At 41.9% G+C, this 26720-nt stretch overlaps 1 protein-coding gene across 2 annotated transcripts in view; it reads left to right on the plus strand.

Annotated features, from left to right (window-relative positions):
- Window positions 1–26720, plus strand: part of DOCK3 (dedicator of cytokinesis 3) — a 405892-nt gene that overhangs the window by 339628 nt on the left and 39544 nt on the right. The window contains exons 25-34 of one of the 2 annotated variants that reach the window (XM_073811161.1): window positions 2860–2987; window positions 5378–5482; window positions 7534–7632; window positions 12616–12710; window positions 14385–14460; window positions 14964–15064; window positions 15329–15387; window positions 17428–17576; window positions 24044–24129; window positions 26581–26607. In XM_073811161.1, the coding sequence (XP_073667262.1) occupies window positions 2860–2987; window positions 5378–5482; window positions 7534–7632; window positions 12616–12710; window positions 14385–14460; window positions 14964–15064; window positions 15329–15387; window positions 17428–17576; window positions 24044–24129; window positions 26581–26607 (925 nt within the window). The remainder of the gene's footprint in view (window positions 1–2859; window positions 2988–5377; window positions 5483–7533; window positions 7633–12615; window positions 12711–14384; window positions 14461–14963; window positions 15065–15328; window positions 15388–17427; window positions 17577–24043; window positions 24130–26580; window positions 26608–26720) is intronic. The other variant, XM_033865050.2, reaches the window with a different exon arrangement.

Consider the following 26720-nt stretch of genomic DNA (forward strand, 5'->3'; position numbering starts at 1 on the left):
CATGCAAGACACCAGTGGCCCTTCAAGTGCAGAGTTTTTGGTAAACTCTGTTAGAGAATGCAGCCAAAACCTAGGCCTACTGCCTTACTCACAATTTATTCCTAGGGACCCACATGGGGTGGCCTGCCTCCAGGCCCACAAGTCGAGCCGGCTGCCAAGAATGGGGCCTGCCATAGCCCCAGCAGGATGAAAAAGCAGAAGGAAAGGAAGGGGAACAAGAGAGAAAGGTCTAGCCCAAGGGGATAGGATAAGCAAGGAAATAAAAGAGACCCTGAAAGGGGGGCCCTGAGGACCCACTATGCTTTCTTGGTTCCTGTCCTCACCAGTCAGATAGATTCCTCTCTCTGAAGGAGCTTCTAAAGATTAGACAAAGTGATGGAGAGGAGCCCTCCACACTCCAAAAGAGGTCAGGACAGCCTAACACATACCGTCAGCAGGCCAGACTGTCTTTCAGAAGGAACCCCCGGATTCATACCTGAAACCACATTGAATGTGATCAAGTACTCAATAGTCAGATGTTAAGATCAATGTGAGCCTGATCCTTTAAGCAGAATATCACTATTGTGGAATAAATTTCTAGGGCACAGGAATAAATCTGAAATGCTAGTAAAGCAATTATTATTAGAATTTTTATAATTAGAATTTTTTGGTAGTAAAATTTTTTAAGTTTGACTTTTAAAGTATAGGAATAATAATTTCTCAGCCCAGAGCTACACACATTTGCAGTACTAAATAAATACTCTCTTTAACTTAACTCTACCTGTGTAAAGTATTGCTGATGGTAAAGCTGCCACCAAGAAATTCAGATTTTCTCCACCTGTAACTTTTTATGGTAAACACTTTGCATCAGTTCCTGGATTGAAGATAAAATCAATGGTTTGGACATACTTTCATTGAAGCCACTGCATACACTCAAGCTTTGAGCACTGCTTAAAGCAGATGCTTTCTAAATATATGGGAAGGCGGACAGCAGACTGCCCTCATTGACATACGTTATTTCTAATACTTTTGCATGTACTTGCTGCTTCCCATAATCACTTAAGAAAAATTGTTCTTATCTGGCTGGAACTATGTAATTGGATATTGAGATAAAAAGCCACGACCAAATTTTCACTTGCATCTCACTTTCATTGAATGCCTGAATTGAAGCATCTTCCCTGAAGCAGGAAGACTTTTACCAGTGGTGTCATTAACCAACACATATCCTCAGAGCATATCAGTTTGGTTTCTTCATTAGCAGGTTCCAATAAAAAACTACTATTTTGTCTGCAGGCAGCTGTTGGTTGTTACAAATCTTGCTCTGTTGGTATTTTGGTCTACAAAATACAGTATGAACTTCTCTTTTATCCAAGCATCCTTTTAAACATAGAATAGCTGTCATTCCATTTTTTTGAACATATTCTAAGTATTTGACAAGGCAGTCCCCAAAACCTCTTGTATGTCATGTAGTTTGTCTTTTGCTGAAAAAGATTTTCATTCTGAATTTCATCTGGAATACTTAATTATGGTCAAATATGAATAATAAATCCCAAATGCCTTGGCTTGTTTGTGTTACTGGTAGTCTGACCGAATCATGCTGGCCGGGTGTCGTGGTACTTTTATCACACAGTCATTGACTACATTGGAGTGCAAGATACCAGAATCATGTTCACACTTGTATTTCACCTTCTCACCACACCTGTGAAGTCATAGATGGGGGAAATTAAGCCCACAGGAGGAGTCAACCTGCCTAAAATCTTAGAGTGAATTAATAAAAGAGCTTGATTTAGGATTTAGCCTTCTTGAATTTGGAGTTCTAAATATAGTCAGCCCCTGATGAAAATATTATTCAGGTAGCATTGAAGAGAAAAGAAAAGAAAAACATTTTAATGTATGCAGTAGGATTGACAATGAGGTTTAGCTGATTATTGCAGGCTTATGACAAGATAAAAGTCCTGCTTCTATTCCTTTCATTGCTGTGGATACATGTAGCATCCCACAAGCCTGAGGGGAAAAGGAGGCAGGCCTGATGGCTGACGCAAAGTGTGTAACTTATGGGGGTGCAAGTGCCAGGCCGCCATCCAGGGCATTGTGAAGAGGGACCATTTATAATCCATACCAAGTCTGCAAGTTCAATCAGTGTAGTTCAGGGCTTCCCTGGTGATGCAGTGGTTAAGAATCCTCCCGCCAATGCAGGGGACACGGGTTCGAGCCCTGGTCTGGGAAGATCCCGCATGCCGCGGAGCAACTAAGCCCGTGCGCTACAACTACTGAGCCTGCGCTCTAGAGCCCACGAACCACAACTGCTGAGCCCACGTGCCACAGCTACTGAAGCCTGTGTGCCTAGAGCCCATGCTCTGCAACAAGAGAAGCCACCGCAATGAGAAGCCCGTGCACCACAATGAAGAGTAGCCCCTGCTCATTGCAACTAGAGAAAGCCTGCACGCAGCGACGAAGGCCCAACACAGCCAAAAATAAATAAATTTATTTATTTTTTAAAAAAATCAATGTAGTTCATAGAACTGTGTCACTTAAATGGGGTTTTCACTGTAATCTGTGCTTTTAATTTGGAGTCTAGTCAGTAAAGAGATTTCATTTGGAAGCAGTCTCCTAACATTATCCTGAATAACATGCCCTAGATATTTAGGCCTGAAATGAGAAAGAAGGAACAATAGATAGAAGGATAATGCTGTGCAATGTCTTAAAATGTCCAGGAAGTGGGCTGTTAGGCCCACATAAGGGAAGGGGGTGATTTGCAGCTTGGCTCCAGTCTCAGCCCCACCTACTTTGAGACCAGCTGCATCCCACCTTGCCACTTGCTTCCAAAGGTAGCTGGTTCTCCTCTGAAGGGCTTCTTCACCTTTGTGTTTTCTCTCTCAGAATCCCGTCGCATCCTGCTTCCTGTGGTTCTCCATCACATTCACCTTCACCTGAGGCAGCAGAAAGAGCTGCTAATCTGCTCAGGGATTCTTGGCAGCATCTTCTCCATCGTCAAGACCAGCTCTCTGGTAGTGGCCCTAGACCCACTCCACTCCCCACCCAAAGCTCTGTCCCTCTCTTGTGTTACTTTAGCCAGAGGCAGACCAACAAAGATCACTCTGTACACTTCCCAGTCAGAGAAGCTTTCATCAGTGATGGGGGTGCCCAAGTGAATGGAGGCCTCCCTGTGTGTGCCCAGCAGGCTTCTCAACACAGCAGTCTTGCTATGTTAAAAAATTGTACTGCCATAAATACACCCAGAAACATAGTTTTCTGTAGTACCAAAAAGCCCAATCCTGTGCATGCTCTATTTCTGTCAAAAGGTATTACTTCTGTATTCCTGGGAGTGTTCTAAGGATACTCATGCACAAGCACAGGGAGGCAGGCCCAGGCTGAGAGGCAGCTTGCTCATTCAGACTTTTCTGGCAGCTTCCTGGCAGCTTGATTCCACCCATATGGCATTCCTATACCATGCCAGATGAGAGCAGGGTGTACGAGAGATAAATGTTGTCCACAAGAGTTCTGAGCCTCATGGGATGGTAGGGTTGTACTTTAGGGGTCAGGTTTCAACTACTAGTGCTTTTGCCTATTTTCTTTCTTCTTTATTTTTATTTTTTAGAAGAGATCTGTGGTAGGGAAGGGAGGTAGGAAAGGAGGGAAAACGTATCAGGCATGAATAAGGGTAGGAATTTATTTTAATTATGTTTATTTTATATATTTATGATAATGGAAGAAATGCATATTTCTTTTAGAAAATTTGGAAACTTATAGGAAAATATAAAGAAACTTAAAACAAGAATGAGTTTTAATTATGCTATCTTATTAAGTTGAGGTAAGGTTTTTGGAGAATAAAATTTCAAGTGCATTTAAAATGAATGCCAGTAGCCAAGTGATAGGAGCATACGAGGTTAGGTTATCCAGGAAGATAGAGCAGGAGAGGTGCTGAAAAGAAAGAGTGTGCTTGGTTTGAATAGGATACAAGGACTCAATAGGGGGCTCTGGTATCCAGACTTAAAGTACCACCTGGTGGTGGGGGCCCAGCTTGGCAGAGTGACTGTGATGGTTGTAGTGGCCCTTTTGTTTGATCTTGACTCCAGGCAACGCCTAGCAGCTCTCTTTCCCATCAGGCCTCAGAGAAGCAACATCAGGCACATAAGGTGTACTGGTAACCCAGGGTCAGACTTGGGATGGGAGGCTTACTGCTAAAGAAAAAGAGAAATTGAAGGGGAAAAGAAAGGGTAGGGGAGGAATGGCAGAGGAATGGGAACAGGTAAAAACCTGAAGATGATCTGGTTGTGTTTGTGGGGCTAGAGAGTCAAGTGCAATTAGTTGCTTACAACTACTCAAAGAGCCATCACAGGTTTTAAGAGTGTTATGATCAGTTCAGCAAATGAGAAAGAAGACTTTGGTCCCAAGAGCTGCTCAAATTTTTCATGTGGAATGGGGCTCAGTGTAACTGTATTGAATGGATGGAGGGTGGGTGAAATATAAGCTCCATGAAAGCAGAGATATTACCTTTCCTGTTCACTTCTGTATACTCAGTTCTCAAACAGTGACTGGCACATGGTAAATACTTACTGAATGGTGGGTTGATGGATGGATGGACATTTGGACCAGTAATAATATAAAGAGACTGGAGAAGAGGCAATGGGAATCTCTTTGTGAGATAATGAAAATCAAGTTATAGGGTTTAAGATTGCATGTGAGAGGTCTATAAAAAGATAGCACAGACTCTGCCTAAATTCAGAACCTGGTGACTGGGAAGCAGCCCTTAGTGAGGAGGCGTGCTCCGTTGTTTTTGTGAGGCTGCCTGAAAAAGATGCACTGAGACCAGAGTCCTTCTGGTGGACCAGGGAATGTGAGCAAGAATGCCAAGGAGCTAGAAGTGGCATGTCTGGGCAGCAGTCAGGCCTGGCAAAAATTGAGGTCACTCAAGGAGAAAATGGTTCTCAGAAAGACTGAGATACTTCTGTGTGCATTAGCAATAGTAAAGGTGCTGCCACCACACCCCCTGGTGTGAATTCTTTACCATTTTCTCAAAATGTTAGTCAGCAGTGCTGTGCTTCCTCCTGACTTTCGTAGGAAAATCAAAGAAAACATTTAACTTAGAACCTTCACTTCTGCCCTGTATATTGAAATTAATGTATTTGTCTGAGGTTCAGAACTATAGGTGTCAGAGTGGTGCTGCGTTGGGGTAAGGCCCCAGCCACCAAACCAGTGCAACAGTGGCAGGTGTGCCTCACCTCCTTTCAGAGCCATTGTTCCAGGTTCCTTGACACTGCATACCAGTGAGGCCAGGAGCTCAGTGTTGAGAATTAAGTCAGAAGACCACTCCTGATGTGGCTGACTTAGTAAGTACTGCCAGCTGCACGTCAGCAGGTCTGGCACTAACTGTGTGCTCTCTCGCTGCTCACTCCAGGAGGCAGATGTCATGGAGGAGGTAGAAATGATGGTGGAGAGCCTCTTGGACGTGCTCTTACAGACTCTGCTCACCATCATGAGCAAATCGCACGCTCAGGAGGCGGTAAGAGGGCAGCGGTGCCCGCAGTGCACAGCGGAGATCACTGTTAGTAACTAACATTCAGGTTTTCTTGCTTTCTTTTCTAACCTGGGGTTCCTCCACACCAAACCTCATCTCACCATCACACCACCTTCATCTCAGCTTCCCTTCCTGCCTGGTTGTCAGCATGCTGCCCTTTTTCCTTCTCGAGTCGTACTCCATCTCCACTCTGAAAGCTCTAGGTTCATACTCACAGGAGTCTACTTAGGGGCAGATCCAGTGATGCTTCCTGTCCTGTTTTCCTGCACACCACCTCCATTGGCCTTTGCATTTGAGCCAAGTCATTTTCTATAATGTGGAATAAAGCAGAGACATAGTAAGAGGTTGAAGGTGAAAAATATAGACTATTCCTTTTAGGAGCAGGCTCTTGTAAATGACGTGCATGACAGTTATTTTCTCACGATTTGCTTGTACCTACAAATTAGTCACTTTTGTCCATAGTGTTTGTATCTAAATGTCTAGCATCAGGAAAAATGTGATGAGGTAGAATTGGACTGGCATTACTGAACAATGATATCCTATGATCGAATTAGAAGAGAAACAGACTGGGAAAGCTTCTCAGGTGTGGCAAAGAGACACCCCCCAGGGCCCCCACCCCTATACAGAGTGGACTTCTTAGCCCTGATGTTGGAACATGATAAACAGATTGCTTGGAATCTTCTAGTTGGCAGGTGGAAGACTACAACGATCCCTTTGTAGAAAACCTTCTATGGGAGCAAGCCAAGCTCCAGCATGTTAGGGAGAGCAAAGAGTAGACATGAGTTCTGGAGCATTGGGCTTGGAAGGAATATCTGCTCTCTTAGGAACCCCTATTCAGGACACCCTCACTATAGGTAAAAACATACGCACCCTGCCATGTCCTGGCAGCCCATCCTTCTAACCAGCAATGACACAGTGCTGGCTGTGGGCCAGATTCTGCTTTATGCACTCTACAAATATTAACTCATTAGCAATACTAAAGAAGTGATCTGTTTTATATGGATTTAATGAAGATGATAGCAACAATTTATTGAGCACGGCTTTATGTAGTGAACTGTTTACTTAAATGCTTTATGTACATTAATGCATCTGATCCTCACAACAAATCTATAAATTATGGCTTATGTCCATTTTTTCAGATAAAGCGTTCATGCACCTGTATGTATTTTAAATACATGTGTGTATAATAATTTCATGAGTCTAAAAAGGATCTGAGAGACTAAAAAACTGTTGTCAAATTCCCATGAGTTTAAAAACATTTGAAAACTGCCCAAATGAAGTAATTTTTCCTCCATCCCTTCTAAGGAGGCAACCTTGTAAGAGGAAGCCATGCTCAGCTGCCCTGTGCCAAAAATTTCCATGAGATGAGTCTTTGGAGTCCTTAACGTGGGGTTTTCATCCATGTACCCCAGTTAGAACTTGAAGAAATTTTAAAGACTCATTTTTTTATCTTTAAATTTTTACTTAAAGCCATTAGCTCATCTTCTCATAAAGTTCAGTTTTGACTCTTCTGCTTTCCAGAGAGTTATGTTGATCTACTATGTTCCATCTGCCTGGTCCGGTAATCACATGTAAGCTCTGGGAGGTCCCCAAGGAGATCCTTGTAGAAGGGCTTCTCCAGCCCAGCAGGATAGGCAGAGTCCAGATTCTGTCCAGAGAAGGCTGAGAGCCCTGTTCCCAATAGCCCCTCCAGACTTCTGTATGGTACCATGGCAACATATAATGACAAAGGACTGTGAAGCCAAAACTTTCCTAGGAAAAAAGCTAGAATATCTGTCTTACTTGGCAGTACTTCTTTGTTATAGGTTAAGGTTTTTCAATTAGCCCCATGCTGCAGAGGTCTTATTAAAATTCCCAACCCTTCAGGCCCCCCTTAGCTGAAAAGAAAATTCATTTTCAGGGCCAGAGTTGTCACCTTCCCTTTCATGATCATTGGGGCCATCTCAGACCCTTCCTTCTCTCCTTGCCCTCTGTGGATTGGGGGAACACAGCTCTTGTCATTGGCTTTGCTAAGTGTTTTTTGGGTTGGTCCCCAGGGCGAGTATGTGTCCTGCCTTCTCTCATTGCTCCGCCAGATGTGTGACACCCATTACCAGCACCTCCTGGACAACTTCCAGAGCAAAGATGAGCTCAAGGTAGGCAGAAAAACATTGATCTTTCACCTGGGAAAGGAAGCATGCAGCTAAGACTGCCCAGGAGTCTTTCCCCTGCCAGAGGGTGAGTGCAAGTGGCCAGTGTTGCCAAGGTATAAGATGTACCAGCCTCACTTTACATCTGACTGCATGGCTTCCAGAAGCTGAAAGCCAGCAATATTCCCATAGATCCAGACCCCAGTAACATTGGCAAGTTTTCCCTGACTGATAGCAGCCCCGTGACCATGTGCCTCTTTGAGAGGCTACTCTGGGCCACACTGGTTGTCAGCAAACCAGGGCTCTTCCCTTTCTTATGAGCTCAACAGATGATTTGTAGATTGCTCATGAAACAGGCTTCACAAGACCTATCAATGTTCCAGCTGTCTTTTTGCAGAGAGTGATAATCTGATCTATAATTTATATGGAAATGTGAGGAACTCAGAATAGCCAAATGGTCTTGAAAAAGAAAACAAAATTGGAGGATTCACACTTCCCAGTTTCAAAACTTACAACAAAATAACAGTAATCAAGATTGGTACTGGCCTAAAGTTAGACAGATAACAGTGGAATTGGATTGAGAGTCCAGAAATAAACCTTTATATTTACAGTCAATTGATTCAATAATGGTGCCAAGACAGTTTCAATGAGGAAAGAAGAGTCTTTTCAACAAATTGTGCTGGGACAACTTGATACCTACATGCAGAAGAATGAAATTGTACCCCTACTTCACACCATATAAAAAATTAACTCAGAAGGGATCGTAGACCTATTTGTAAAAGCTAAACTGTAAAACTCTTAGAAGGAAACATAGGAGTATATCTTTAAATCCTTGGGTTTAGCTGTGGTTTCTGAGATTTGACACCAAAAGTAGGAACAACAAAAGATAAAATAGGTAAGTTAGACTTTACCAAAATTAAAAACTTGTGTATTTCAAAGGACACCATCAAGAAAGTTAAAGACAACCCACAAATGAAAGAAAATATTGGCAAAGCATGAATGTAATAAAGGACTTGTATCTCTTATATAAAGAACTCTTACAACTCAACAATAAAAAGACAAATAACCCAATTTAATAATGAGCCAAGGATTTTAATAGACATGTCCCCAAAGAATATATGCAAATGGTCAATACACAGTTGAAGAGATGTTCAACATCATTAGTCATTAGGGAAATGCAGATCAAAACCACAGTAAGATACTGCTTCACTTTCAAAGTGGATATAATTAAAAAGACAAGTATTGGTATTAATTCTAACTTAAACATTTGGTAGAATTCACCAGTGAAGCCATCTGGTCCTGTGCTTTTCTTTGTGTGAAGCTTTTCAGTTATTAATTTGATCTCTTCATTTATGATAGGTCTACTCAAATTTTCTGTTTCTTCTTTAAATGAATTTTAGTAGTTTGTATCTTTCTAAGAATTTGTCCATTTCATCTAGATTATATTATTTGTTGGCATGCATTTGGTCCATAGTAGTCCCTTATAAACCTTTCTAGTTCTGTAACATTAGTAATGATATCCCTTCTTTCATCCCTAATTTTTATTTATTTATTTATTATTTAGTTATTTTTAATTAATTTATTGGCTGCATTGGGTCTTCATTGCTGCAAGCGGGCTTTTTCTAGTTATGGCAAGCAGGGGCTACTCTTCATTGTGGTACGCAGGCTTCTCATTGCAGTGGCTTCTCTTTGTTGCAGAGCACGGGCTCTAGGCGCGCAGGCTTCAGTAATTGCAGCATGCAGGCTCAGTAGTTGTGTTTTGCGGGCTCTAGAGTGTAGGTTCAGTAGTTGTGGTGCACAGGCTTAGTTGCTCCGCGGCATGTGGGATCTTCCTGGACCAGAGTTCGAACCCATGTCCCCTGCATTGGCAGGTGGATTCTTAACCACTGCGCCACCAGGGAAGTCCTATCCTTAATTTTAGTAATTTGAGTCTTCTCTCTCCTTTTTTTTCTTGGTCAGACTAGCTAAAATTTGTCAATTTTGTTATCTTTTCAAAGAACCAGCTTTTGGTTTCATTTTCTCCTCTATTTTCCTCTTCTCTATTTCATTTATTTCTGTTCTAACTTTTATTATTCCCTTCCTTCTGCTTACTTTAGTTTGTTCTTCTTTTTCTAGTTTCATAAGGTGTAATGTAGTTTATTGATTTGGGATCTTTCTTCTTTTTAATATAGGCACTACAGCTATAATCTTTAGCTTCATCCCTTAAGTTTTGTTTTGTTTTGTTTTTTCATCCCTTAAGTTTTGATTTGATATGTTTTCCCTTTTATTCATGTCAAAGCTGTTCCTAATTTCCTTGTGGTTCCTTCTTTGGTGCATTGGTTATTTGGGAGTGTACTGTTTCATTCCACATTTAAAAAAATTTTCCTATATTTCCTTCTTGATTCCTTCTTTCCTTATTGATTTCTAACTCCCTTTCATGATGGTTGGAGAGCATGCTGTGTGTGATTTCAGTTCTTTTAAATTTACTGAGGCTTTCTTTATGGTCTAACATGGTCTACCCTAAAGAAGAGAATGCACATGTCCTTCTGTGTGCATTTTAGAAAAATGTGTGTATTCTGCTCTTGTTGGATGGGGTGTTGTATAGATGTCAGTTAGGTCTAGTTAGTATATAGTATTGTTCAAGATTTCTTTTTAAATATTTATTTATTTATTTGGCTACGTCAAGTCTTAGTTGTGACACGCAGGATCTTAGTTGCAGCATGCAGGATCTTTCATTGCGGCATGCGGACTTCTCTATAGTTGCGATGCACAGGCTCTAGAGCGTGTGGGCTCAGTAGTTGCAGCACACGGGCTCTCTAGTTGTGGCACGCGGGCTCCAGAGCACACGGGCTCAGTAGTTGCGGTGCGCAGGCTTTCTAGTTGTGGTGCATGGGCTCTAGAGCATGCAGGCTTAGTTGCCCCGTGGCATGTGAGATCTTAGTTCCCTGACCAGGGATTGAACTCACATCCCCTGCATTGGAAGGCAGATTCTTAACCACTGGACCACCAGGGAAGTCCCATTCAAGATTTCTTTTTCCTTGATGATCTTCTATTTAGTTGTTCTATACATTATTGAAAATGGTACATTAAAGCCTCCAACTGTCATTGTTGAATTGTCTGTTTTTCCTTTCAGTTTTGTTAGGTTTTGCTTCCTGTATTTTGAGGCTCTCTTTTAAGTGCATTTATGTTTATGTCTTCCATATCAACTGACTCCTTTATCACTATAAAATGTTCTTTTTAATCTCTATTAACAATTTTTGTTAAAGTCTATATTGTTTGGTGTTAACATAGCCACACCAGTTTTCTTTTGGGTACTATTTTCATTGTATATATTTGTCTATCCTTTTACATTCAATATATTTGTGTCTTTGAATCTGAAGTATTTATGTATCTTGTAGATAACATACAATTGGATCATGTTCATTTTTTAATCCATTCTTCCTGTCTCTGCCTTTTGATTGGAATGCTTAACCCATTTACATTTGTTGTAATTACCAGTAAGAGGATTTACACCTGCCATTTTGCTATTTGTTTTATATCTGTCTTATGTATGTTTCCATAATTTCCTGTTTCATTTCACATCTTATAATTTCTTTGTTGAAAACTGGACAATTTAAATAATGTAGCAAGTCTGGTAATCAGATTCCCTTCCCCCTGCCCACATCCCCAGGGTTTGTTGTTGTTTCATTTTTGTTGTTGATATTTGTTTGTTTAGTGACTTTCCTGGACTAATTCTTTAATGTCTGCATCTTTTGTTGTGTGCAGCCCCTGAAGTTTTCATTCAATTAGCTTAATGATAAGCTAATAACTAGACAGAGATTTCCTTAAACACCTTAAATCAATGAGTCTTCCACTTCACTAAGTGTCTCTGTGTGGGGTTGGGGCTCACCTTCAGTGCTTCAGCAGTTTACGTTGCTGCCTTAGCCTTCACTTCTTGCTTGCATAGAGCCTCAAAGTCAGCCAGAGGTGACAGATTAGGCTTCTTAGGTCTTTTCTGGGGATGTGTACAGCCCTGCACACATATGTGGCCTTCTAGATTCCTAGGAATATGTCAGAGCTTTTCAAAGCCCCAAGTGTATGTCTCATTACCCATATTTTTCTTTTAAGTGTTTTGGCCACTCTCTTGTTTGTCCCAATTGATATGATTGCTTCTTGCAGCTGGGATGTTAAATTATTATGGATGATGTTTTCAACAGCTGCACTACGGATAAGGCTTTTCTCACTTAGTGAACTCTGAGTCCAGTCAATTAAGCCCTCTGAATGGGGCTTTCCCAGGTTGCTGCCTAACAGATCAAACAGTAACAATTCTCTTGGGATGGCACTTTTTGGGGAGCTCCAAAACCATTTTGTCCCTTCTAGTGACTGCTAGGGTGCTGGGTTTTACTACTACCATGGTTCTACAGCTGCTTGTTTTCAAGGATACCCTGAAGATAGGGAGAGAGAGGGGATGGGAATGGGGAAAGTTAAAACACAATAAAGCTCACTTTTCCTACTGAGATTCAACCATTTTTCTTAAGTAACATTTCTTATTGTTGCAAGCCTTTCATTAACCAGTCTTTGTGACTGTTCTCATTGCTTTCATGGAGGAGCATATTTTTGGAGGTACTTACTCTGCTATCCCTAAAGTGCTTCTGTTGTCAATGCGTTCTTAACATCCAGGAAAGCAAGTTCTTACAGTCAAGTGCTCAGGGGTCATGCCCCAAAGATTGAGAACGATGGACTCTGGTGGATATCATTTCTGCTGGACCCCCTGTGCTTTGGTCGTTAGGCACTGGGCTGAGTGGGTATAGTGCATCTCTTCTACCCAGTTTGGCACTGACCTATGAGAGTGCCCAGACCTCACTCTCATGCAGCCCTCTAAGAGAAAAGCAGCTCACAAAGGGAACCAGAGTATCACCTACTGGTCCCATACATTTTCATGGTCTAGAGGTCTGGAGAGCCCTGTTGAGGAAATGTCTGCTGCAGTGGTAGAGGTATGGTGTCTCACATCAGATTTTCCTCTTGGACCAGGAATTTCTGCTGAAGATTTTCTGTGTGTTCCGGAACCTGATGAAGATGAGTGTCTTTCCTCGGGACTGGATGGTGATGAGACTTCTCACAAGCAAGTGAGTGTGGAAGGGCCCTGCACCAGCATCCACAGAACTGTTCCCAGACAAAGGAGAGTGTGTATATGTGTGAGAGAAAAAGCAAGTCAGAATCAAGGTCAAAGCCATGGGGACAGAGAGGAGAGGGCAAATGTGAAAATGTTTGGAGGCACAATCAGCAGGACTTGGCCATTTACCAAAGTTCACGGAGAAGGAATAGTCAAAGATAGTTTAAAACTGGAATCTAAGTGCCTGGCAGACGATGTCATGCCAAGGATAGAAAAGGAACTTTTAAGAATGAGAAATATAATACCCAGAGAAGGGTTCCTCCTTGAGGAGGGCCTGTTCATTGGCCTCTGTTGCTCTGTAATTTCAGGCAGTATCCCAAGGCCTCCTCTTGATTTGATTTGTGTTGTCTGCCAGACAGTGCTTGCCTCCCACAACAAGTGCTAATTACCCACCTGAGACCTGGCTGTGAGGCTCTGTTTGACCACTTCTAATGCTGGCCACAGAATTCACACTCAGGCTGACCCCAAATTGTCTGCCCCATTCATATTTCTACGCTGTGCTTCTAACTGACAAACCAGACAAGTAATGTGGGTGGTAAGGTGCTTGTGGGAGAAGGCCACTTGGCCTCCACTCTCTAGTCTACTGCCTGCTCCCTCTGATCTGCCTTTCATGTTGACCTTATGCAGTGTGGTGAAATTATTTATGTTAGCTATATTACCAAGGTGTCAGCATGGTCTTTCTACTTTGTACCTTTTATAGCACTCTTTTTTCTTTTTTCAAAACTGCAAACATTTTATACAGAACAGAAGAAGGGTTTTAAACAGAGTTGCACAGATATTTCCTTAAATAGTGGATTTTCCATTTGATCCCCTCTTGTTTCTCTTAGCTCTAGTCAGGCCCTCTCCAGCCCATTCTGCAGGAGCAGCCTCTTCCTTCAAAGCTTTTACTTTTCAAATTTGTTTGCTGGTAACTAGTCTCTCTAATGCACTGTTTTTGCCTTGCCCCTCTTCTGCACCAAGGCTTTGGATGTAAGCTCCTTTGCCAGGCATCCAACACCCTCTGTAATCAAACCCTTACCTGCCTGTCCCACCTCACTTTCTCCCTCCCTTGACCTGTGCCCTTGGTTCTAGCAAATCAGCCTCCCATTGCCCCTTAAATGTGCCCAGGTGAAAAGTGAAAGTGATATTCTAGATCAAAGGCTGAAATCAAATGACTTATACATGAAAATAATAGTATATGTTAAAAGTAGAGGTTTAATAACTATAAACCATTATTATCAAGTAAAATAATAGAATGCTACTCTAAGTCCTCTGGTGGTCATAATATATGTTCATTATCCAAGGTCCCCAAAATACTAGAATCACTCTTTGAACTGGAAGAAACCTTGAAGAACCATTAAACCTCACTCCCCTCCTTTTATAGGCAGGGAAACTGGGGCCCAGAGAGAAGTAGTACCAAGGCCAGGTAATGGCAGAGCTAGGTCTAGAACCAACTGGTGGGGCATTTCTCCAAGATGGGTTTTTTGTGGGGTTTGTGCCATCTCTCTCTCTCCTTTAAAGTCACATCTTACACGAGAGCTAGTTGTACTCTAGAAGTTTGCACACGGGCCATAGACGGTTGATGCTAAGCCATAGGATGCCATCATTAGTCTTTTAACTCTGCCAACACCTTGTTCCCTTACTGCAGTATTATAGTCACTACAGTCCAGTACCTGTCTTCTGCACTGCACAAGAATTTCACAGAGACAGACTTCGACTTTAAGGTAGGAGCTCCTAAAATCCATCACTGTCTTTGTAATAACCCTAGAAAGCCAGAAACCAAGCTCACTGTTTCGTTTTTGTTTTACTTAAAACAACCATTTTATTTTGCTCACAAGTTTGTAGGTCAGGAATTTGAGAAGGATTCAGCTAGGTGTCTGCTAGGTGGCTGGGGGCTTTCTTAATATGTTCATAGTATCAAACAGTTTCCAAGCTTGCTAGTAATTAGAGTATGACCTAGAAGACCCCTGTTGGAGGTGTTGGGAGCCAGACATCCATGAGTTTGTTTTCTAGTCCAGAATCAACACTACTGGTTTCAGGGAAGTCAAGAAAGCGGGGGGGGGGGGGGGGGGGGGGGAGTCCTGTTTGCAAAGATATTTTTTTAAAAATCAAGATCTTAACACTGTAAAATGAATTCTGTGCTACATGCATATATTTAGAATCTCTCCTTGCAAGGTTAAGGACTCAGGCTTTCACATATTTCCTCTTTCTCTCTCTCTCTCTCTAGGTGTGGAATTCTTATTTTAGCCTGGCAGTTCTGTTCATAAATCAGCCAAGCCTTCAGCTAGAAATCATTACTTCCACCAAGAGGAAGAAGATTCTAGATAAGTAAGCCATATGTCTCTTATTCATCTTCCTACCATGTGCCCAGATGGGGTTATGTTTCCATAAGGGGCTTCTTAAGAAGTCCACATGGTTCTCACTGAGGTAGCCTCCCAAGGAGCCAAGTATAAGAATTCAGCTGAGAGCCAAAAAACTTAGTATTTTGGGAAGCTTTAGAAACAGTGCTGAAGTACTGGCCTCCTGGGGTTTGTAGCCCCATCTTCCTGAACCTTCTCCCACTAATAGCTGGTTCCTGTGTTCTATTCCCAGGTATGGGGACATGCGTGTGATGATGGCTTATGAACTGTTCAGCATGTGGCAGAATTTGGGTAGGTCTTTTCTCCATATTTTTCCCTTACACATATTGCATAGCCAAATAAAAAGTGACAAGACTAATTACTTCCCCCAGGTTTTGTGAATGTTAATTCAGACCCAAGAGATCTTTACATATCTTTAACATAACACCTCAGATGGATGGTATAGTGTAGCACATGTGCACAAAGCCCTTGGCAGGGAGAGTTAAGCTGAGAAATAAGACCCCAGTAATACATATGCACAATCCCTTTTTTGAGAACAAAAGTCAAAAGGAAAAAAAGAAGATGAGGCTATAAGACTATAAGGTCCTCTGTGCTCTTCATGTCCCAGTCCAGATGATACAGGCCCACAAGCATAGATCTTGGAGATAGTCAGCACATGAGCAAGGGCAGCTATTCATTTTAATAAAGATTGAAACACTTCTTGGGTCTCTGGTATTCAGGCATCCAGACGAGGTTCCTGCTGCCAATTGCGTGTAAGAAAGGAATTGCAGCCTCGGTGAGATTGATCTTCATCTCCTTTCTTTACAGCTTCTCTAAGATCCACTGGTTTGGATCTCAGACTGTCAGGTTTTGGTAGAATCCTTCGATTGCCCTGGTGACTAGGTGGGCCATCCTCTGATACTATAGGCTTCTTAGTGGCCTGTCAGGATGATTGAGAAGCTGCTGCTCTTCTTCCTAGTGAAGGCTGCTTTCAACTAAGCTCATGGCTCTGAAGTCTTAGGAATGATGGCCATAAAATCTTATCGTTCTCCATTAACCATCCCAGTCACAGCTCTAGAGGCAGCAGGCAAGGTGCAAGGCATTCCTGCCCACACTAGGGCCTTCCATCCATGAATGGAGATGCGTTTCCCCAAACCAGCTTTCTAGCTTCAGTACTCTTACTCCCTGCATCCAGCATGGTCCAGGTATAGATTTTAACCCCGAAGATGACTCTGAAATTCCCAGGAACACATGGGACTAGCAACTGTACCATATACCAAGATTGGAATATGCAGAATCTGCCTCAGAGCTAACAGTTGCTCTTTAAATAGGCTTTTAACATGGAAGAAATCAAAAAACATGTCAAACTTGCCTGATAAAGCCATTCCTGCTTCATTGTTTTGGGTGGAAATGACATTTTCTAGTTCTACTTGACCATAACAGTCACTGCACAGGTCCACAGTTTGTCCCCTTAGTCTCTGAAGGACAGAAAGCAGAGCTCTGGAAGATGGTTCACTCGCTTTACCATTACAAAGAAAAGTTCTCCCATGGTCTTCAAGACTGGCCTTGGCTTCTGGGAGCATGCCCCAAATGACAAGCTAATCACAGGAAGAGTCACACCACACACTTCCCATGGAAAGGCCTCATTAAGAAAACTGAGGGATGAGCCAAGCTGGTCTGAATAAATGTAACGCTACCATCAAAAATGCAGTGTGAAGACAAGGGGTGGGGGTTGGAGGGTGCACAGAGAGTCTCTCAGCCAGTCTGTCAGGGTAGGGCTGTGTAGGAGGCTCCTGGTAACTCAGGAGGGGGCCTCTTGGGCACACTTGAGCACAGGCAGTGAAGAGGCCTATGGATTTCAGATCACTAGTGGCTGGACCTGGGACTGAACATCCTTATCACTTAAATGCCCCTGGGCTAGAGGCAGAAACCCCAGGGATAGTGCATTGTGTTTAAGCAGAAATAGATGAATTTTCCTTGCTAAATAAACACTATGAACAGATTATCTGAAACTATTACAGTGTACTCAGAAATCCTATTCTGTCTAGAGTAGTGAACTCTGTTGCTTGACCTCAGAATGATTTTCAGATAGTTTGTAGAACCTCCCAGTAAATTCTTTGGAAAGAATTTGTGCCTGTTGAAAGTTTGTTTTAACTGTACTGGGCCAGTTTAATCCATGAACTCTAAAAAGCCAAGAGAAGCGGGTATCTCAGAAATCTATAGGGGAGAGCTTGCTATGCTCTCAGATGCTTCCAGTGAAGATCAAATCATGTGTTGTGGCCCCACTTGGGAAGCTTCTATGGAAGGAGCAAAGCAAGCATAAACTAATATCTGTTGGGTTTTGCTGTTCAGGTGAACATAAGATCCACTTTATTCCGGGAATGATTGGTCCTTTTCTGGGTGTGACACTGGTCCCACAGCCAGAAGTGCGGAATATCATGATTCCAATCTTTCATGACATGATGGACTGGGAGCAAAGGAAAAATGGCAACTTCAAACAGGTAAGACAACACCTGGCAGTGTTAAGGGTGCTCTCCCCTGGAATGGACCCCTTTTGCCCAGGCACGTGATCCAGATGCCTGGCTATAGTTCCAGCGGAAGTAGGCTGTAACTTGGCCGTCCTGTTCAAGGGTTTCCTTTACTTACTGGCCAGAATTGATTTGTGGATTTTCTTCATGAAGTTAGAGGCCAGAAAAGAATCAGAGGAAAGGAATTGAACATATGTGAAAGGAACTTTCTGATCAAGGAGAGAATGACAGACTGTAACCTCCCAGCTTCATTCAGGACGAGGTCCTGGGAGTGTTGTCTCTTCTCTCTGGAGGTTCCCCAGTGTGTGTGGTCTGGGCATTTCTAAGGCTAGAGCCCAGACCAGATGACTTCTCATAGCCTAGAATTTCACAGACTCCTGCACAGAGGGGTGGGTCCATGAGGTGTAAGCCCTTGGCTTCTGACTGACTTCAGGTTGTCCCTCTGTGCAGTTCTTCTGCCACCCCTAAGGTGGAGGAGATGGCCCCTGCCCTTTTATCTAGAGCTCCAGGGAATAGGATTAGGAACAATAGGTAGAAAACAGTGGTAGAAAAGCCAATTTTAGCTAATAAAAGAAATAATTTGCTAGTAACAAGTTATTTACTGTAAGCTGGCCTGCTTTCAGAGATGGGGAGTTCCTCTTTGCTGGTGGTTCTCAAACAGAAGCTCCCTGTAGGCCTCGAGGAGAAATTTCTACTTTGGCTTGGGGACTATAACCAGTTCCCCACTAAGCTCCCTCCCAACCCTGTGATTCTGGGATGAACCAGTGCTCTTAGAGTGAGTGACTGTAACAGTGAGGAACAGACCAGGCAAACAGTAATTTTTAAATTTACAAAGAGTAAAATTCAGTCTTTGGGACTTACAACTCTGTAAATTTTGGTAAACACATAAAGTCATGTAACCACTACCACAGTCAAGATTTTTTTAATTCCTAAAAATTCCATCTTGCTGCCCCTTTGTAGTCAAACCCTTCCCTTCCCTTTAACCATGGCAGGCATTGATCTATTCTCCTTCACTATGTGTGCCTTTTCCAGAATGTCATGTAAAGGGAATCATGTAGACTGTATGTAGCCTTTTGAGACTGACTTCTTTCACTTAACATAATGCCTTTGAGAGATTTATCCATTTTGTTAAATGTATCAGTTTTTCTATTGCTGAGTAGTATGCCATTGCAGTTTATTCATTCACCATTTGAAAGACATTTGGGTTATTTACACTTTTTGGTGATTATGAATAAAGCTTCTGAAAAACTTTTCTTTACAGGTTTTGTATGAATATATAGACTTCCATTTTTCTTAGGTAAATACCTAGGAGTAGGATTGTTGGATATTGTGGTAAATGTATATTTAACTTTGTAAGCTATCAAACTGTTTTCCAAAGTGACTATACCATTTTGAAATCCCTACAGCAGTGTGTGAAAGTTCCAGTTGATCCATATACTCATCAGAATTTGATATTATCTCTTTGTTTATTTTAGCCATTCTAATAGGTGTGTAGTTGTATATCACTGTGGTTTTAATTTTCACTTCCCTAATGACTAATGATGCCGAACGTCTTTTAATGTGCTTATTTGCTATCTTTGTATCTTCTTTGGTGAAATGATTTTATTCAAAACTTGTGTTCATTTTTAATTGGGCTGTTTGTTTTCTTATTGTTGAGTTTTTAGGGTTCTTTATACATTCTGAACATAAGTCCTTTGTTGAATATATGATTTACCAATATTTTCTCTTAGCTTGTCTTTTCATTTGCTAAACAATGTTTTTCACAGAACAAAAGTTTTTAATTTTTATGCAGTCCAATTGATCATTATTTTTCTTGTATGGATCGTGCTTTTGGGATCATATATGAGAACTCTTTGCCTAACCCAGGACCATAAAATTTTTCTCTTTTGTTTCTTCTAGAAGGTTTATAATTTTACATTTAGATCTATGATCTGTTTTGAGGTAATGTTTGTATAGGTGTGAAGTATGGGTCAAGGCTTTTTATTTTTCCTTTTTCCATGTGGATGTCCAGCACCTTTTGTTGAAAAGACTATATTCTTTGTTGAAAATCAATTGACCATAGGCATGTGGTTCTCTTCCTGGATTCACTAGTCTTTCCATTGATCTATATGTCTAATCTGTCACCATACCACGTAGTCTTTATTATGGTAGCTTTGTAGTCTTAAAATTAGGTTGTGTGAATCCTCTAACTTTGTTTTTTTTTTCAATATTGTATTAGCTATTCCAGTTCCTTTTCTTATAAATCTTAGAATCAGCATGTCAGTATCTATAAAAATTCCTGCTTGGATTTTGATTGGGATTGCATTGTAATCTATAGATCGATCAAATTGGGAAAACTGATATCTTAATAGTACTTAATAAATACTTCTAGTCCTTGAAGACAGTATATCTCTCCATTTATTTAGGTGTTCTTTGATTTCTTTCATTCATGTTTTGTAGTTTCAGCATACAGATCTTGCACATGTTGTTAGATTTATATGTAAGTATTTTCTGGGCTTTTTGGTGCTATTATAAATTATTCTGATTTAAAATTTTAAATTTTCAGTTGTTTGTTGCTATTATATAGAAATACAATTGCTTTGTACATTAACATAGTATCCTCCACCCTTGCTAAACTCACTTATTAGTTCTAAAAGCTTTTTTGTAGATTCCTTGTGATTTTATATTTAGATAATCCTATCACCTGTGAAAAGACACAGTTTTATTCCTTCCTTTCTAATCTGTAAGCCTCTTATTTCTTTTTCTTGCCTCATTGCACTGGCTAGGACCTCTGGTCTGATGTTAAATAAGAGTGATAAAAGTAGACATCCTTGCCTTGTTCTTCTTTTTTTTTTTTTTTTCCTTGCCTTGTTCTTAACCTTAGGGGAGAGCATTCAGTGTTTCACTGAAGTATGATGCTAGTTCTAGGTTTTTCATAGATGCTCTCTATCTTGAGTAAATAGTATTTAAGATAAGAATCCATTTTTAGAGTGTGAAGCTCTATTGCCTTCAGAACTTCAGGAAATAATAACTTCAAACAGAAAAGAACTGTTGCTTTTCTATGTTGGCACAACATGTGCCTTCTAATTGTGCAAAATGCACAACTGCCTGATGAGAGAACCTGGTTACCAAGAAGTAGATGACATTGTGCAACTGCACCATGGGTCATCTGAGTCTACTTAAAGAAGAGCTGGGCTGTACTTAACCATCACTAACACTGAATAAGGAAGGTTAGCTTTGTGGAAGACTAAGTTGGAGCTCATTTGGCTCACACATCAAGACTCAGCTGATGGGTAGCATTTTTTCCTCCAATAAGACTGTCATGAATAACTGATATCCAGCAAGCCATGTAAACCTCGTTGTCCCTGGTTAAAAAAATCTTGCTGCTGCTTCCCTTTGCCATTACATATTTTAAAAGAGTAGTCTACTCTTTTCATCCCCACATTTCCACTTCCCACCCTCCTATCAGTTCAGTCTAATGTATATTGTGCACCCACTTTTGTTGACATTGCTCTCTCGAATAACTTTTTAATCATTAAAGTCCAATTGACTTTTTGGTCTTGGTTCTAGTTGTGCTTTCCACAGCTTTGGCTCTATTAACTCCTCCCCTACTTCTTACCACCTACTATAAATACTTCTTCTAATTATAAAAACAATACTTATTTAATATAGAATAATTAAAATGCAAATAAGCTATAGTGAAAAGATATAACTCATGATTGTACTGTTAGTAACTTGTGGGGGAGAGGGGCTAGGCACGTCTTTTTTTCCCAATGCATAGAGTTTTTTAAGTTAAAAAATGGAATCATTGTGTACATTGGTTTTTTTGGAACCATTGCGTATATTGGTTTTTAATCTCCCTTTTTTAGTAGCACCTTGTCATCACTATCCTTCGTGTCAGTTAATGCTTCTCTGCACCACACTGTCAGTTTAGAGGCTACGTGGTATTCCACTGCATAGCTTGGACCACAGTGTATTTAATCAGACTCCTAGGTTTTGTGGGGCTTTTGGTTTTTTTGTTTGTTTATTTGTTTTTTGGCTGTGCCCTGTAGCTTGAGGGATCTTAGTTCCCCAACCAGGGATCGAACTGGGGCCCATGGCAGTGAAAGCACCAAGTCTGCCAACTCCTAACCACTGGACCACCAGGGAATTCCCAGTCTCATAGTTTTAGGAACTTAGGTTCATTCCAAATTTTTGCTGTTAACATTACAAAAAACATATCCATTTTAAGTTACTTTTTTAGGTAAATCTCTCACCTGTAATTGTTGTATCAAAGAGTAAAAACGTTTCTTAAGTTTTTACAGCACTATGTCTCTCTAACAACCTCTGTTGTCTGTAGACTACTCAGACCCCAGGCCACTTTCTGTGTGTGCCCCATCTAAGCACTGCCCATGCTGAGCTGTGTTAGCTGTTATCCCTGCCTCCTCTACCAGATGATGAGTTATTGGGGCCAGGACCATTTCTTGTGCTTTTATTTCTTAGAACCCATGCCTGAGACATGGTGGGTTCATGAAGATGAAAATCAAAACTAACATTCATTGAGCACTTCCCAAGAGCTAGGGCACAGTGACACTGAAGAGGAATGTTAACCACCATTACCATTTCATAAATGCAGAAATTTAGGCATAGATAAATATTTTGTACAGAAGTAGGCAGCTGGTTATGTCACAGGACAAATGTTTGTTGAATGAATAACAAGGTGTCACTTCAGGAATATTGGTTTTATAAAATAAAAGTAACTCCGCAGACCTGAAATCATCAGTATTACCAATTACGACATGATATATCTGAAGAACTTAGCATTTGTTTAACTTAGAGACATTGATTTTGCATACATTGATCTTCAGTGTCCCATTTTGGATTTCTCAATTTTTCTTAGTAACTTCTTCCTTTATCAGCACTGCAGGGAGTGAGGAAGTAATGTCCCTGAATCCTTCCATCACCAGCTCCTTTGCTTAATACGGAAGTTCTAACACTTGAATAGGCATCAGAACAACCCGGAGGGCTTATTAAAACACAGACTGCTGCCCCCCAACCCCTGAGTTTTTAATCCAGTGGAGCCTGAGAATTTGTATTTCTAACAAGATTTCTGGTGACTTGATGCTTTTGGCCCAGGGCCCCATTTTGAGAACTCCAGGGAACTGCTGCACCCACATTTGCGCTGTTGTACTCTCTGCTGCTCCAGGTCCCTTCCCCAACTTTGCCCTGTTCTGGAAAGCACAACCTGTACCTGCGTGTGTGATGAGAAATCCCAACCTGACTTTACATGACCCCAGCAGGCAAGTCCCTGCTGGTGCCTTTTCTCCACACGGAGAAAGGCAGATGGCCTCGATCCCTAAGGACCTCTGATCTCAGACTTTGTATTTCCTCTGGAAAGTATATTCAAGCAGCTGACTGATTAGGCCAAACATAAATGTACAACAGTCTCCACCTGGCCATACCAGACCACTATAAAAGGGCCGTATTTATTCATCCATTCTCATTTTCTGCTGATAGGGTTTCAGAAACCGTAACTGCCTTTGATGAATTTCCTAATTCAATTATTAATTTAATATTTCACCGTCTTAGGACTCTGGCCCTATGTGGAGTGAGAAAATGCTTTTGTTATAGCTCATTATTAAATGCAACCATGCCACTTTTTGTTTATATAAAAATCTGTATAAATAATTGCACAATACCACATTTTAAAGGCTAATGAACAGCTTAAAAGATTTTTATCTCACATCACTTACAACTAATTTTTCGCCTCAGAGTGTATGCATTGAGGCCTGATAGAGAAGTGACTTAGCACTGTTGAATGCCTTGCAGATTAGTGAGGTAGGAATGAATGCAGTATTGCTCCTTATGGTTTAAGAATCCAATAACAAGTGCAGGGGGCCCCAGTGACGAGGCAGCGGCAGGGGCGGCAGCTCCAAGGGCTTTAGGTCCTGTGAGGACAAAGAATAGAGCCTTTTATCCTGAAGGGGACTCTCTGAAGGAAACACATCTCCCTCAGCCCAGACTAATGCCAGCCATTAAAGTGAGGACCAGCCTCCCAAAGCAAGCTTTCTTTGTGGCTGGCTGATAGAGGGTAAAGTTCTAACCAAATGTATTTTATACATACCAATTCCTTTGAATGAACATTTTTTAAGAAAGAAAAACACTTGACAAAGGCCTCTTTTGGATCCGAAATACTTCTCTCACCAGAGAGTCCTTGCCTTTTGCCCCTAGGGAAAAGAGTATCTGAGACGTATGTGTAAGTTCCAACTCATTTAAACCACTGGAGTGGGAGCCCTTCCTGATTGGGGAGGCAGGGTGGTTTCTCAGTGCTGTAGATGAGATCCTGCATTCTCTAGGATTTATTTGGTGCAAGGAAAAAATCAGGAAGCAGTTCCCCACCATCCTCACCTATCACAGGGGCTGGATTTCCCATCCTTCCTCTGAGGTCACTTCGGGTTTACAAAATCTCTGCTTCCCTCTAGGTGGAGGCCGAGCTGATTGACAAGCTGGACAGCATGGTGTCAGAAGGGAAAGGCGATGAGAGCTACAGGGAGCTCTTCGGCCTGCTGTAAGCTGCTTCAGCCCCAAGTACCTCACGTTGGGGGAGGGGGTGAAGTGGGCTAATGAAGGGTAGCGGTGCAACCTGCACTGGGCAGGCTTCAGAGTGTGGGTATCCGGAGAGACCAGGGTTGTTCCTGGTGGTAGCAGTGCTCACCTTCTGTCAACAAGAAAGTGACATCATGACAGCAAGCTCTCTCAGGGATTGCCATAGTTGACTAAAGATGTAGGGACAGGTGATAACTCTGAGCTCCTGGATTTGCTGATAGCAAAAGGATCATCGTATATCTTCATACCATGTACTGTATCTAGTTGGGCAAACAGTTCATGGGGACTCAATGAGGGCTCAAGGCTGACATTTCGGGGTGGGGGGAGGGAGGGAATTAAATCTCTGCTTTGTAAGAATGTACAATCAGCTTGAGAAACACTGCCATGAATTTTGTGACTTGAACAAATTATACCCCCTTCCAAACCAGTTTCCATTTGTGAAACAGGGTGGTTGTACTGACTGATGTCAAGGGTCCCAGGTCCACCAGTTGTGGCTTCTGTCTTGAGTTGATGGAGGCCAAGAGACCTTACAGGACTAGCCACAGGGCTAAGCCCAAAGGAGGGACTCAGGAGAGCCGTGGTCCTCCCAGAGAGATAGTAAAGTTGGGTATTTTATCTTCCTAAAAAACAAAATTTTAAGACATTTACAGCTCTAGAGCCCTCTCCTGTCTCACTCATTATCTCTAGCTTTGAGATTTTCTTTATTTTAGTGACATTTTTAAGATAAGCCTGTAATATATTTTCTAATAATAATACTGTACATTTGCTTAGAACTTTACAGTGTACAAAATTTGTTGACATATCTGATTTAATCCTCACAACACACCTGTGAGGTGGGCAAGGCAGATATTATCCTGAGGAGTAGGGGTGATGACACTGAGCTCAGAGAAGTGGTAGCATGGCCTCAGTTGCATGGCCAGTAAGAAGCAGCTCTGGGGGTACAGCCCAGATATTCCAGTTTCAAGAGGGGGAAATCTTCCTGCTACACCCTGCCTACTTTGTTCCTTGATGAGTCATGCAATAAAATGTGAATTCATTTGAAATTTAAGTAATTTTAATTTGTGAAAATGAATCCATCCTTTAGTACTTCTCTTTTAGCTGAAGATGTTTCTAATTGTGGAAATAAGGAAGAGAAATCTCTTCCTAAGCCACTAACTGATGATTTTACTATGAAGGAAAAAGCACAAAAATAACTTACTATTAATAATTACCTGACCAAATAGTGTTACATAAACACTGTTCACGTCTGAGAACTGAAAGCCACTGATAACCAAGGAGCAGCATTTCCCAATTTGTGTTTGGGGAAGATGTTTGTAGGTATGCTGGGGGGAGGTGGGAGTGGATCATGGGCTAATCAATTTAGAAAAGACTCAGTTAAATAAAATCGAACAGGCCTCTGTATTATAGGACTTCTCAAAGCCTTTAATGTTTAGAAAGATGTGAAAACTCTCTAAAAGGAAGGTGTGGTGATCAGCATCTTCCATGCTTTTTTGCTCACAGAACACCTCTCTCTGTCCTCCAGGACAGCAGAGCTCTGTAGAACAGAGTTTGGGAAATGTGAACACAGTGGTTTTTTCCACGCAGCTCAGAGGTGAAAGACAATGGTCCTACCTTCTCGCTCTAGTAAATGGGTCACATGGAAACCCTCACTTTCCCAGAAGCCTCAGCTCAAGTTAGATGCTGTGTGCAAGGAAGACAGTTGTCATCATTGCAGTGTTAACGGCAGTCAGGCTGTGGGTGTGAGTTCCCAGTGCTGGGTCCCTGGCTGAGCCTTCCACTCTAGGTGACTTTCATGACCTTAGGGAGCTAGGGACAGTGTACAAAAGGATCAGGAGTGAGACCTTGACCTGAGATAATCACTAGAGCAAACAGAAAGAGTCCATCTAGGTCATCATCCCCTAGGAGAGAACTGTGAAAAGGCAGAGGATCTCAGAAGCCAGGCTCTTTGGAGAAGTCAGAGGCTACCTGGAGGTGACAGGAGCCTGGGCTGGCAAGTGAGAAAAGCACCTGGGCATTTAGCTCTTGGCTCTGGCACATTTCACATGGGAGTATCCCATGACAGTGAAGATGACAGTGTAACTCCAGGACTCACTGTCCTTCACGCTGGGCCCTCAAGACTGGTTGGAATCTTTCCCTTGGTTTACATGAAAACGTTGGTTAGTATGTTTGCTGAGGATGGTTCTAAGCAGTGATAGAGGCAGCCAGCCAATTGGCAAAGCCAGGTCTATCCCTCAGTGGACTCTTACTCCGCTGCTTCTTCAGAACAGATCTCACAGTGTGTACACCTAAAGGGGCTGGGGCTTTGAAACCGCTCCCTCAGTTCGGAACTTGCACAGGAGAATGGAAGACGTGTTCATTGGTTGCTGGCCAGTTCAGTAATTGCTTTGTCTTTGCTTTCTGCTGCATGGAGTAGAACCCAGCTGTTTGGGCCCTACCCCAGGTAAGACTGCAGTGTGGTAAGTCTGCCGTCTCCAGATCCATCACAGGCCCCACGGGCTCTGGGACCTTACTCTGGTGCCCAAGGAAGGCTCATGCATTGTGCATTGTGTTTGC

The sequence above is a fragment of the Tursiops truncatus genome, chromosome 10 (assembly GCF_011762595.2).
Source record: "Tursiops truncatus isolate mTurTru1 chromosome 10, mTurTru1.mat.Y, whole genome shotgun sequence".
NCBI classification, from domain to species: Eukaryota; Metazoa; Chordata; class Mammalia; order Artiodactyla; family Delphinidae; genus Tursiops; species Tursiops truncatus.